Raw genomic sequence first — 14261 nt, 5'->3', positions numbered from 1 at the left:
ATTTAATATACCACAGGTGGACTCCAATCAAATTGTAGAAACATCTTAATGTTGACCAATGGAAACAGGATGCACCTGTGCTTAATTTCGAGTCACATATAGCAAAGGGTCTGAATACTTAAAAAATATATATACCTTATTCATATACATATACTTATGTTTAATAAATTTGCACAGAAAAATATACCTGTTTTTGTTTTGTCATTATGGGGTTTTGTGTGTAGTTTGATGAGGGATTTAAAAAAAATCTAATTTTAGAATAAGGATGTAAGGTAACAATGTCAAGGGGACTGAATACTTTCCGAATGCACTGTATGTTCGCCCTCCAGTTGGTATTGTCATTGGAACAATTTAGTCCTTTTTGAAAAGACTACGGGCAATTTATCTATTTTACAAGCATTCTGTACGATAGAAATTAAGTATTTCCTTGTTTACCACATCAAATCTACTGTGGCAATTTAACTGACACTTTGTATGAATGGAAACCAAGGTTGGTGTCATTTTATTTGTTTAATATTTATGTTATCCATAATGGTAATTTATTATCAAGAAAAATAAGAAATTACCCTGGACTGCCCATATTTGAAATACATCAAGTCAATCTGGAGATTGCATTATTTGTGCCAGAAGAAATTGAACCCACGCCAACATGGTAGGCCTGTATGTGCGCGGTGAAGGCAGTGGCCCTAACCGCTAAACCACCCCAGGCCGCGATTAAACTCAATTTTGACAGTTCATTCATTATCTTAGGATACACTAGAAATATATGTCGTAGCCTAGTGGAGACCAACAACTAATCTTGTTATTAAGTTATATAAAATGACGGTTGTTGATATGTATGGCTGAATTTCAGATACATTTTTGCACATTTGAATGTTGTAGTAATAGGACATAGGCCTATAGCATTTGAGCGAGTGAGAGAACATTATTGTACGATAGAAAGCCCTGATCCAAATGACTCGACTGCCCCAGAATGGAAACAAAGAACTGCTAATTTTTAGCCAATCACAAGGCTCGTTTTAATTTCCTGATGCATCAGGAAAATTCTCTTTCAGACGGCATATGCAGCAACTATATAGAGATTATGACTTGGAATGAAACAAATGTAATATACACAACAACCAAATATTTTCTTAAAGTAATGTGAATAAATGATGGTTAGTAAGTTATAAGCAGTCAGTACCATCATAGGGCTTTTATTAATTGTTTTCCGTGTTCTTACAGCATTCAATCCGCATAGTGCATTTCATGTCAAAAATAATAATCAAAACCGAAAACCGTGATTTAATAACCGAATCCAACCTCAAAAGGACTAATCGCTCAGCATTAGTACAGTTCAAGTAATTTCAATGCACTTTTATGACTCAAAGAAGAGTCTTCAACTATAAGGTGCATTTTTTTTAGCTATCCTAGCTGTGCCCTTGAGGAACTAGAGCAGGCACACTTGTAGTTGTTAAGTTTGGAACACAACCCGGCATCCCCACCATCACACAATTATTGTTCAATCGAGTGTAGGCTCAACTGAATGAACAACAGAGACGGAACGCAATATGGCATTTTATTAAATAGTTTGGGGTATGGCCTCATCTCCGAGGAATGCTCCTCGGAGCCCGATAGTGATGACAAGTAGCCCTGGGAAGCTGTCATCGAAACCCCGCTAGGGGAAAGGAGTAACAATGACGGGCCTCCGGGTTATTATAGCTGGTGGTGGGGAGATGGATGGTTGTAGAAAACTGTTGCTGAAAAACAGCAAGTGAGAGAACATGGGTAAGTTGACATATAAATACATCCCAAGATTTACACCCATTGGAGAGACAGAAGCGATACTTTAATGATTGAGCCCATAGATACATTTTAATTTTTTATTTAACCAGGCAAGTCAGTTAAGAAAAAATTCTTATTTACAATGACGGCCTACCAGCAAGCGTGCAGAATTATGCTAAAGGTAAATGACATTCCGCACATGATTAAGAGGAAGAGGAGAAGAAAGAGACGCTATGCTGATGATACCTTTGTATTAATTTCCATATAATTGGAAACAGAGTGAATTATGTTATGCTGGTTGATTAAGTTAAACGACATTCAGACCAGCCTTATTGAACTTTCGTTTTCAAACTACATTTGTTTACGCAATCCTAAAAAGGTCCATTATAAATTGCAATTTGGGTCAGGTGGGCATCATTTGAAAGCTTATTCTATTGCCAACATGACTAGTTATAAAAAGTTATAAAATATGATATTTCCTTGTTAAGCTTTCACAATGCAATTCAGGGAAAAAGTTATTCAATTTGGTGCGCATAAAAAGGAGTCATGAGTGCATTCAGGTGTGTGCTGTGGCAAATTTTCTTCACAAAAGACAAACGTCCCAGGGGATGACACCATGTCATCGTGTAACTGTACATCAAACATAGTGATCATAAATGTTGGCTAGGGCTGACCCCATTTAGTCGACTGGTCGATTGTTTGGTCGATAGGCTGTTGGTCATCCGAGATTTCTTTAGTCAAGCAGTAGCAAAATAACATATTAAATTATGGTATAAAAGACACCTGTCTGATTAGTGCATGTCTGAGTGGACTAATCCTTTGTGGAGGTGGCACAGTACATCAGTCTAAGACATTTGCTACTGAAATTGTATGTGGTTTTATTACGTAAGAACAATGGTGCAACACAAATAAAAATCATACTTAATAACAAATGTGCTTTCTCCAGTGTTGGATAGTGGTCGCTGTTCGCGGTTCTGAAACACGTAAGTGTGCTGTTGAATTGGCACCTTCTCCTAGACCATGTTGCTATGGTGCATAATAGCAAAGTTACCCAGCATTGGTGTTGAGAACAATGCGGCGGACGCAGCAGAAGACGAGAAAACAGTCCTTGCCTTAATTGTCTACATCAGTCTCAATGTCAACAGTGAAGAGGCGACTCCAGGATGCTGGCCTTCTAGGCAGAGATGCAAATAGAACGCCACATCTCAGACTGGCCAATAAAAATAAAATATTACGATGAGCAAAAGAAGACAGACACCGAACAGAGGAACTCTGCCTAGAAGGCCAGCATCCCGGAGTCGCCTCTTCACTGTAGACGTTGAGACTGGTGTTTTGCGGGTACTATTTAATGAAGCTGCCAGTTGAGAACTTGTGAGGTGTCCGTTTCTCAAACTAGACACTCTAATATACCTGTCCTCTTGCGCAGTTGTTTAATAGCCTACTGATTCCGTGAGCACCAAGCCTCAGTCGACCACAACATGATGGATAAACAATTTCACAAATGTGGCTGTTTTTAAATCTTTAATCTGTAATAAAGGCTTTAAACATCTGCCATTTTCAACCAGCAACCGGAGCACTCTTTTCCACTGTTTTTCCACACTTTTTTGTTGATGTTTTATCTCTTTCTTTCTTATTTTTTTTCTTTTTAATTATCCCCTTTCTGACAAACAGCCTTAATTTCATAACCACAATCAACTTTTTCCAATCAAAGTTTCATTTTCCATTAACCTAAATCTTGGCTAAATTCATTATCAGCACTATGACTCAAAGGCAAGTTAAAGCCTGCACAAAATGTTTTCTGGTGTGATATTAAATTAATAGTTCCAATATTTACAACGAGTAGCCTAGTTTGCTATGCTTCCAATTGCTGCAGATGAATACTTTGTATTTTCTTTGTCAAATATGGAGTGAATAGACAATATTTTGTTACATTACAACCTGTAATTTAAATGGATTTTAATTTGGATTTCATGTAATGGACATACACAAAATCGTCAAATTTGGTGAAGTGAAATTAAAAATAGAACTTGTTTCGGAAAAGTGGTGGGTGCATATGTATTCACCCCCTTTGCTATGAAGCCCCTAAATAAGATCTGGTGCAACCAATTACCTTCAGAAGTCACATAATTAGTTAAATAAAGTCCACCTGTGTGCAATCTAAGTGTCACATGATCTGTCACATTCTCTCAGTATATATACACCTGTTCTGAAAGGTCCAATAGTCTGCAGCACCACTAAGCAAGGGGCACCACCAAGCAAGTGACACCATGAAGACCAATGCGCTCTCCAAATAGGTCAGGGACAAAGTTTTTCAGAAGTACAGATCAGGGTTGGGTTATATAAAAATATCAGAAACTTTGAACATCCCACGGAGCACCATTAAATCCATTATTAAAAAATTGAAAGAATATGGCACCACAACAAACCTACCAAGAGAGGGCCGCACACCAAAACTCACAGAACCAGGCAAGGAGGGCATTAATCAGAGAGGCAAAGATAATCCTGAAGGAGCTGCAAAGCTCCACAGAGGAGATTGGAGTATCTGTCCATAGGACCACTTTAAGCCGTACACTCCACAGAGCTGGGCTTTACGGAAGAGTGGCCAGAAAAAAAGCCATTGCTTAAAGAAGAAAATAAGCAAACACATTTGGTGTTCGCCAAAAGGCATGTGCGAGACTTCCCAAACATATGGAAGAAGGTACTCTGGTCAGATGAGACTAAAATTGAGCTTTTTGGCCATCAAGGAAAACACTATGTCTGGCGCAAACCCAACACCTCTCATCACGCCGAGAACACCATCCCCACAGTGATACATGGTGGTGGCAGCATGGTGGGGATGTTTTTCCCCATCAGCAGGGACTAGGAAACTGGTCCGAATTGAAGGAATGATGGATGGTGCTAAATACAGGCAAATTCTTGAGGGAAACCTGTTTCAGTCTTCCAGAGATTTACCTTCCAGCATGACAATGACCCTCAGCATAGTGCTAAAGCAACACTCAAGTGGTTTAAGTGGAAACATTTAAATGTCTTGGAATGGCCTAGTCAATGCCCAGACCTCAATCCACTTGAGAATCTGTGGTGTGACTTAAAGATTGCTGTACTCCAGCAGAACTCATCCAACTTGAAGGAAATGGAGCAGTATTGCCTTGAAGAATGGGCAAAAATCCCAGTAGCTAGATATGCCAAGCTTATAGAGACATACCCCAAGAGACTTGCAGCAGTAATTGCTGTAAAAGTTGGCTCTACAAAGTATCGACTCAAGTTCTGTTTTTTTTGTCTTACTTCTTGTTTGATTCACAATAAAACATATTTTGAATCTTCAAAGTGGTAGGCATGTTGTGTAAATCAAATGATACAAACCCCCCCAAAAAATATATTTTAATTCCAGGTTATAAGGCAACAAAATAGGAAAAATTCCAAGGGGGGGGTGAATATTTTCGCAAGCCACTTTATATTTTACTACCACTATACTTTGTTGTTTGTCAGGGAACTGTTTCATCCCATAGTATAGTTGAGTGATGTTTACCAGTCTGGTAGGGGAGGAGTTGGTGGGGTTGTACTCACTGTCATCTGTGGCTGTGTAGTCTCCGGGGGTGTGGCTGTCTGTGGGCACAGTGGGGGTGTGACGTAGTAGCCAAACTGCACGGCGCTCCTGCAACAGCAGCGGGTGGATCTGAGGAGCAACCAGGACAGCAGGGAATGAGGGAAACTTAGGCTACAGTTGCTACTGAACAATGGGATAATTCACTCCAGGAGGGTGGAATTCCACTCTCCTTAAAAAGGTACAAATATAGGCCTAAATGATTTTCCATCTCTTCAATACTCACACCATATATTATTCATTATTTGGACAGGGGTTAAATACCTAATTTGTCCAATAGAAGTAGCTGATAGTCGGTCTCTGTGCCGAACTTGGACTTCAATATGGCAGGCTCAGTGAAAGGCTGGCTGCAGGATATCCAGTTAGTTGATGAGCTCTTAATATCTGCAAAACGTGTACAAACTAAGATATTATTACTATCTGTACATATAAGCAAGTCCCTTTATTGGAATGGATGAAAAATGTGTGCACATAAAACTTAAATGTCAGCATCCCGGATGGTACAGTGGAGATGTGATCCATGCGAGCTCTGATAAAGGGGCAAACAATAAATTAATTTACTTACCCATATGACACAGACAGCATCAAGACAAGAGGTCGACCGATTATGATTTTTCAAAAAAGAGGACCAAAAAAGCAGATAGCGATTAAACTGACGATTTACATAAATTAATTATATATAAAAATAGATATATGTGTGTAATAATGACAATTACAACAATACTGAACACTTATTTTAACTTAATATAATACATCAATAAAATCAATTTAGTCTCAAATAAATAATGAAACATGTTCAATTTGGTTTAAAGAATGCAAGAAAACAGGTGTTGGAGAAGAAATTAAAAGTGCAATATGTGCCATGTAAAAAAGATAACATTTAACTTCCTTGCTCAGAAGATATGAAAGCTGGTGGGTCATTTTAACATGAGTCTTCAATATTCCCAGGTAAGAAGTTTTAGGTTGTAGTTATTATAGGAATATTGCTCTCTTTTCCATTTGTATTTCATATACCTTTGACTATTGGATGTTCTAATAGGTACTTTAGTATTGCCAGCCTAATCTCAAGCGTTGATAGGCCTGAAGTCATAAACAGCTCAATGCTTGAAGCACAGCGAAGAGCTGCTGGCAAATGCACAAGTGCTGTTTGAATGAATGCTTACGAGCCTGCTGCTGTCTACCACCGCTCAGTCAGACTGCTCTATCAAATCATAGACTTAATTATAATATAATAACACACAGAAATACGAGCCTTAGGTCATTAATATGGTCAAATCCGGAAACAATCATTTCGAAGAAAAAAAATGTTTCCAGTGAAATACGGAACCGTTCCGTATTTTATCTAACGGGTGGCATCCCTAAGTCTAAATATTGCGGTTACATTGCACAACCTTCAATGTTATAATTATGTACAATTCTGGCAAATTAATTACAGTCTTTGTTAGGAAGAAATGGTCTTCACACAGTTCGCAACGAGCCAGGCGGCCCAAACTGCTGCATATACCCTGACTCTGTTGCACAGAACGCAAGAGAAGTGACACAATTTCCCTAGTTAAAATAAATTCATGTAAGCAGGCAATATTAACTAAATATACAGGTTTCTAAATATATACTTGTGTATTGACTTTAAGAAAGGCATTGATGTTTATGGTTAGGTACACATTGGTACACGAGTGCTTTTTTCGCAAATGCGCTTGTTAAATCACCCGTTTGGCAAAGTAGACTGTGATTTAATGATTCATTAACAGGCACTGCATTGATTATATGCAACGCAGCACAAGCTAGATAAACTAGTAATATCATCAACCATGTGTAGTTAACTAGTGATTATGTTAAGATTGATTGTTTTCTATAAGATAAATGTAATGCTAGCTAGCAGCTTACCTTGGCTCCTTGCTGCACTTGCATAACAGGTAGTCAGCCTGCCACGCAGTCTCCTCATGGAGGGCAATGTAACCTGCCATAATCGGTGTCCAAAAATGCCAATTACCCAATTGTTATGAAACTTGAAATCGGCCCTAATTAATTGGTCGACCTCTAATCAAGACTCAAGGGGATCCTTCAATAATCCTTCCTTTCGCAGTAGGGCATTGGGCTCATTCTTCTGGGCTCATCAATGCTGTGGTACAGAATGGTTAGGTGACTCAAGTCCATCAAGCACAGTAATTTAGCTACTGAGCTTGACTGTTTTCATACTAAAATGAAGTTAAGGGTAGGGGATATTGCCTATGCTAGGCACTGTAGGCAGGCAGCATAGACCATGTCATTACAGGGCAATGCTGTATTTTCAGTAATCCCCATTTTGCTGGAGAATAAGGTTACTACCCGGGGTCAAATGTCCCTTGCTTGTGACATCCTGTCTACAAATTGAAGTTGTCTACTGCTTGAAGATGGATTTTTTGACTAATTTGACGTTAACCGTATGATAGGTTACACCAGTATTGTCAGTTAGTGTGTACCCATATCAGATTGAAGACATACGTTTGAGTGTTGTCGATGACGAGTTGAGTTTAGTGCTCCCACAGTTGATTTAAAAAAAAAAATGCAATGGTTGCATCACTCGTCTATATTCGGTCAACTACTGTTTTTACAGGACAAGCTTTTATCCTGCAGCTTAATATCTAATACAATGTCTCTCTAGGTGCTGAGTGTTCTCACCCGTCTTGACTCATGCGTAACTTAGTTATTTTGATAGGTAATGTTAGCTGACTGGCCTTTCGCATGAATCGAATGACATTTTAACATGAACGTCAACAGTTCTAACGTAGCTACAAGCTTTTAGCAAATACACAGCAGCCCATTGATTTGAGATGCATCCCCTTTTCATCGGTGCTTGAGTTGGGAGGTTTAATTTAAAACATTTGCTGTGTTTATTAACGGCTAACGTTACTTACCGCAAACACTCATCCAGCCTTGGAATTGACATCGTGAAAGATGGGATCACCAAATTCTCATTATTTCGTAGAGCGCACTTTTCTCGGGGATAACAAAAAATACAGTGGCGTCTCCCTCGGCTATTATTGTTTGATGTACTTTTACGTTAAGCATTTTTTTCACTTTTCAGGACCATAATTATGCACGACTTCCACAACTTCTTCGCCACGAACGACTATAGGGCAGTGTTTTGACAAACTGACTGGAGCGTAAAACGCCTTAATTATATTGAAGAATTAACTCTCTGGCATAGACTTGGGTGGGATAAAGTCTCGGTCGGTTGCACATTTTTTATTTATTTTTATAAATGACTTTGGAAACTTATGGGACATAGGTGTACTTAGCATTGCTGAAGATGTCGTCAAACATCATCATTATGACTTTCAATCACAACAGATCTGATCAGTCTGTATCGTGCTATTTTGCTGCCCTCTAGTGCCAGTGATGTTCAACGTTTAGAGAGCAAAGATAAGAGGTTGAACAATTATTAAAGGAAAAGACATGGAGTCTTCTCCTGTAACACTTCACACATGCTGCTCTGGAAAACCACCAGGCTTGGCTTTTAGTAATGCTAAAGCCTTTTGTGAACATATGTGGGTATGGTTTTTAGATCATGCACCATTTAACATTTCTATTCCTGTGTGAATCGGGTTTCTTGGGCACTTTGCCGTTACCATGGAGTTAACTGATATGGCATCTTTCCAAGGAGCAAATACACACATCTCAAAATGCTTTTAATTACAATTCAAAATACCAAATAAAGATTTGACAAATTACAAATAAAGGATGCACAATACTCGCTGAGAGACATCATTTCTAACAAGCATAGCAAATAGGAGAAATGTATACAGTATGTTCTCTATCTACACAGCTATGGGCATGTTACATGGTAAAAAAAAAGGCCTATTAATGTAAAACAATGAACAAAGTTTACCATTGACATGTCACTTTAAGAGTCATCCAAAAAATTATATTAAATGGAGACTCCATAGGATAGATATGAATCTACTCATGTAAACAGTTTGTTTTAGAGTGAATACAGTCATACTGTAATTTAAAGACATAAGAGCATAAATGGTTGCAAAATGCCATTCGGGAAAAATATTACAATTAGCTTCAAACTTTTCTTATTAATAATATAAAACACATATAGCATGTGACTTCTGATCACACATTTCCATATTCATCAATTAAAACTATTTGTAAATAATATTTGGTTATTTAGTAAAAAGGAATTGAAAAACAATACTTGCATAGTTTAAGATGTCAATAGTGCAATGAAGCAAAGGGGGTTATGCACGTTGTGTTAATAGGAAAGCATCATTTATCTTTTATAATGTACTGACTTATTGAAATCGAATATTTATTTTCTGCATCATGTTCATTAGGCAGAAAAAGAAGGAAACAAAATGAAACAGGGAGGGACGACCTGGACTTGTCATATGAAGCCCTTAACACAAATATTTGTTTTTTCCACTGAGCGCCCTAAGGAACACGACCCAGGTTTCACTGTTAGTGAAAAAAAATCAACAGCATATATATATATATATATGTCTTGAGGCAACACAGAAATAACTATGGATGGGAGGAATATGTAAAGAAATCTTTGGATATTGTAAGAAAATAAACCAAGACTACCCCTTGAAGTCCATAATATTCTCATTGTAACTTTCTAGATTTCAAATGTCAAAAAAGATCTTACAGTGTCTAAAAGTACTATGTTAAGCTCTCCATCATCTGCATTGCATTTCCGGGAAAATACAAGTTTTGCATCTACTTAGCCAAACTACCTATGTCAGCATAAACAGAGCCAAAGGAAAACCAGGACTATACACTATATAAGAGGTGCTTGCAGTGTTTGCCAGTGTTTCCCCCTATATTCATTTTGCAGAGGCGAGCTGCCGCTGCTAAATCGTTGCCACCACTCCAAAAAATATGAAATTATACAGTGCATTCAGACCCCTTGATACTTTCCACATTTTTTTTACATTACAGCCTTATTCTAAAATGGATTACATTTTCCACAATCTACACACAATAGCCCATAACAACAAAGCAAAAACAAATTAAAACATATTTTTCTTTTGCATATTTATAAAAAATTAAAAACAAGAATATCATAGAATTTAGACCTTTTACTCAGTACTTTGTTGAAGCAAGTTTGGCAGCAATTACAGCCTCAAGTCTTCTTGGGTATGACGCTACAAACTTGGCACACCTCTATTTGGAGAGTTTCTCCCATTCTTATCTGCAGATCCTCTCAAGCTCGGTCAGGTTGGATGGTGAGCTTTGCTGCACAGCTATTTTCAGGTCTCTCCAGAGATGTTTAATCAGGTTCAAGTCCGGGCTCTGTCTGGGCCACTCAAGGACATTCAGAGACTTGTCCCAAAGCATCCCCACAGCATTATGCTGACACCACAATGCTTCAACGTAGGGCTGGTGCCAGGTTTCCTCCAGACGTGATGCTTGGCATTTAGGCCAAAGAGTTCGATGTTGGTTTCATCAGACCAGAAAATCTTGTTTCTCATGGTCTGAGAATCTTTAGGTGCCTTTTGGAAAACTCCAAGCGGGCTGTCATTTGCCTTTTACTGAGGAGTGGCTTCCGTCTGACCACTCTGCCATAAAGGCCTGATTGGTGGAGTGCTGCAGAGATTGTTGTCCTTCTGGAAGGTTCTCCTATCTCGACAGAGGAGCTCTGGAGCTCTGTCGGAGTGACAACCGGGTCCTTGGTCACCTTCCTGACCAAGGTCCTTCTCCCCTGATTGGGCAGCTCTAGGATGAGTCTTGGTGGTTCCAAACTTGTTCCATTTAAGAATGATGGAGGCCACTGTTTTCTTAGAGACCTTCAATGCTGCAGAAGTGTTTTGTGTACCCTTCCCGAAATCTGTGCCTTGACACAATCCTGTCTATGAGCTCTATGGACAATTCATTTCGACCTGATGGCTTGGTTTTTTCTCTGACATGCACTGTCAACTGTGGGACCCTATATAGACACTTGTATGCCTTTCCAAATCTTCTCCAATCAATTTTTTTTGTTAAGGACTGGGGGGCTAAGAAACGGAATGTGGCTAAAACATCGGCAAAATCCTAGAGGAAAACCTGATTCAATCTGTTTTCCACCAGACACCATGAGACAAATCTACCTTTCAGCAGGACAATAACCTAAAACACAAGGCTAAATATACACTGGAGTAGCTTTTTTTCTTTGCACTGCGCCCAGCCCGCCATAGGAGTCGCTAGTGTGCGATGTGACAAGGACATCCCTGCCAAACCCTCCCCTAACCCGGACGACGCTGGGCCAATTGTGCGTCGCCCCATGGGTCTCCCGGACAGGGCTGGCTGCGACAGAGCCTAGACTTGAACCCAGAATCGCTGCGATGCAGTGCCTTAGACCACTGCACCTCTCGGGAGGCCCACTGGAGTTGCTTACCAAGACAGCGAATGTTCCTGAGCGGCCTAGATATAGTTTTGATTTAAATCTATGGCAAGACCTGAAAATGGTTGTCTAGCAATGATCCAACAACCAATTTTACAGAGCTTGAATTCGGAAAATAATAAAATGGGCAAATGTTGCAATTCTGGTGTGGAAAGCACTTAGACCTAACCAGAAAGACTCACAGCTGTAATCGCTGCCAAAGGTGCTTCTACAAAGTATAGACTCAGGGCTGTGAATACTTAAGTGAATTAGATATGTGTATTTCATTTTCCCTACATTTGCAAAATGGGGTAGTGTGTGTAGATGGGGTATTGTGTATAGATGGGTGGAAACAATACATTTAATCAATTTTGAATTCAGGCTGTAACAGAACAAAATGTGGAATAAGTCAAGGGGCATGAATACTTTCTGAAGGCACTGTAAATGTGGCATAGATATGGCATATTGCTGTTATTGTGAAATAATTCTAAACAGAACGTTTTTAAAAATACTGTGGAAAAACTATTAATAAAGCAGAATATTGTTGAATTTAGGGACACAGAGCCCGTGTTTTAGTAGTGCTCTTCCAACAGTTTTGCTCCCATCCTTTAGAATCAGTGGTATTGTTCTCTCTTGGAACTCTGAGCCAACTCTTTCGTTATCTTTACCATCACAAACCTACTCAAACTAGCATCCGGAACACAGTTTTTCAGACTTTGTTACTATTCAAGATGCTCAAGAGGACGCTACCAAATTGGTTCAATATACCCAAAATAATATTATACACTGAAATAAAGATAGCACTGTAGAGCAAGAGAAAGTAACATGAAAAAAAATAAACGAGTACAACCAGGTAGGCCTTGCTAGGCCGATCTTGCCTATTACTCCCCCTTCCTCTGCGACACCTCCTGACTGCAGCAGCCAGCCAGTCTGGCCGGCTAGGTCAGTAGGGAGTGGTGCCCTCCCATTCAACCAGATACTGCACCTTCCCCTCTGGAGTGACCCGGCGGGCCAGCACCTGGTACTTCTCTCCGCAGGTGAGCCGCCCCGCCGCCCCAAAGTAGTTGGTGATGGACGACTTGAGGTGGGAGAGGGAGGAGTCGTCCTCGCTGATGCTGTCAAAGGTGTGGCTGTCGATCGCGTTGTCCAGCATCGCGGAGGCAGCCTCCTCTCCTGGTAGGCTCAGCTCCATGGGGCTCAGCTCGCTCTCCACCACCTCCTTCTTAGTGGCCAGCACCGTATAGTTAGAGGTGGGCAGCTTCCTCTTACGACTGCCAACATTCTTCCTGCAACAAGTTAGAATAACGGGTTCATTAGGGCATGCAGCAAAAAACATTTGGTAACACTTTATTTTGATAATCCATCTGTAGATGCTCTACAGCAGGGTTTCCCCAACCCTCTCCTCGGTCCCCCCAGTTTCACATTTTGTTTTAACCCTACACTGGCACACCTGATTCAATTGATGATTAGTTGACTAATTGAAATCAGGAGTGCCAGTTTAGGGTTAAAACGAAAACTCTGAAACATCGGTGCGGGCCTGAGGAGAGTTGGGAAACCCTGCTCTACAGACTATCAGTAACATTTCAACTAGCTAGCTACTAACCCTTACCTGGCACTAAACTTAACCCTTAACCCTGCCCAGGACCGAGTTTGGGAAACCTTGTCTTATTGGACAAGTCCAGTTAGTCCCTCCCTCTTTCAGTCTGTTTTATTCCATTTGATGCCTAATGAACGTAATGACCCTGATATCAGCAACCTATTGAAACAAAAGTAACGACTGTTTCCTGAATTTACTGCTTTTTGTGCTTTGCTGTGCCACCAGTCATACCTTTGTGGAGTCAACAAACACTTTTGTACAACTGGACATTGGACACCTACTGCGATTGCGTTACACAACATGGGTCAAGATATGTTTCTTGCCTTGCTGTTAGGAACAGGGCAACATTGAAAAGGGTCATTTTTGGGGTAGTATTAAGTGTGGAGGTGGAGCAATTGAAGTAGAAATTCCTGGTTTTTGTGACACCCGCTGTTTTGTGTGATGCAGACCCGGTAGGAAGCATCGTGAAAGCAGTTTGTAGGAGGGAGATTCCAAGATGTGGGAAGTGTGCAGGAGGGAAAGGGATAGACGATTGTGTAGTTTCGGTGGATAAAGTTGTGTGTGTCAAATGTAGGGGTGTTCATGATTCTGGGGATCGGAAGTGTCCGGTGCAGGAGAGGCAAGTGGCCAGAGTCAGAGTAGTGCAGAGAGTTTCGTATGCTGAGACAGTGATGAAAGTGGAGGAGGATAGGTCAAGGGTGAGGATCCCAGTAGGGCTGAGCGATATGGCCAAAATATCATATCATTGTATTTTTCACATTTTTGATTAATAAAAGTTCTACATTTGCTTTATGAGTAGTGTGTGACCCTCTGGTGGCAACACATACAGTTGAAGTCAGAAGTTTACATACACCTTAGCCAAATACATTTAAACTTAGTTTTTCACAATTCCTGACATTTAATCCTAGTAATAATTCCGTTTTAGGTCAGTTAGGTTCACCACTTTATTT

The 14261-nt window shown here is 39.9% G+C and overlaps 1 protein-coding gene across 3 annotated transcripts in view; it reads right to left on the bottom strand.

The window, feature by feature from the left end:
• Positions 1 to 9019: 9019 nt before the first annotated feature.
• Positions 9020 to 14261, bottom strand: part of LOC110535736 (PHD finger protein 19) — a 37042-nt gene continuing 31800 nt past the window's right edge. For all 3 annotated transcript variants that reach the window (XM_021620951.3, XM_036935524.2, XM_021620952.3), the window contains exon 15: positions 9020 to 13000. In XM_021620951.3, the coding sequence (XP_021476626.3) occupies positions 12658 to 13000 (343 nt within the window). In that variant the 3' untranslated portion in view covers positions 9020 to 12657. The remainder of the gene's footprint in view (positions 13001 to 14261) is intronic.

This window comes from Oncorhynchus mykiss, chromosome 11, assembly GCF_057628025.1.
Source record: "Oncorhynchus mykiss isolate SJ-2025 chromosome 11, ASM5762802v1, whole genome shotgun sequence".
Lineage (NCBI taxonomy): Eukaryota > Metazoa > Chordata > Actinopteri > Salmoniformes > Salmonidae > Oncorhynchus > Oncorhynchus mykiss.
The sequence above is the reverse complement of the archived record's forward strand: the minus strand, read 5'-3'. Positions and strand labels throughout refer to the sequence as shown.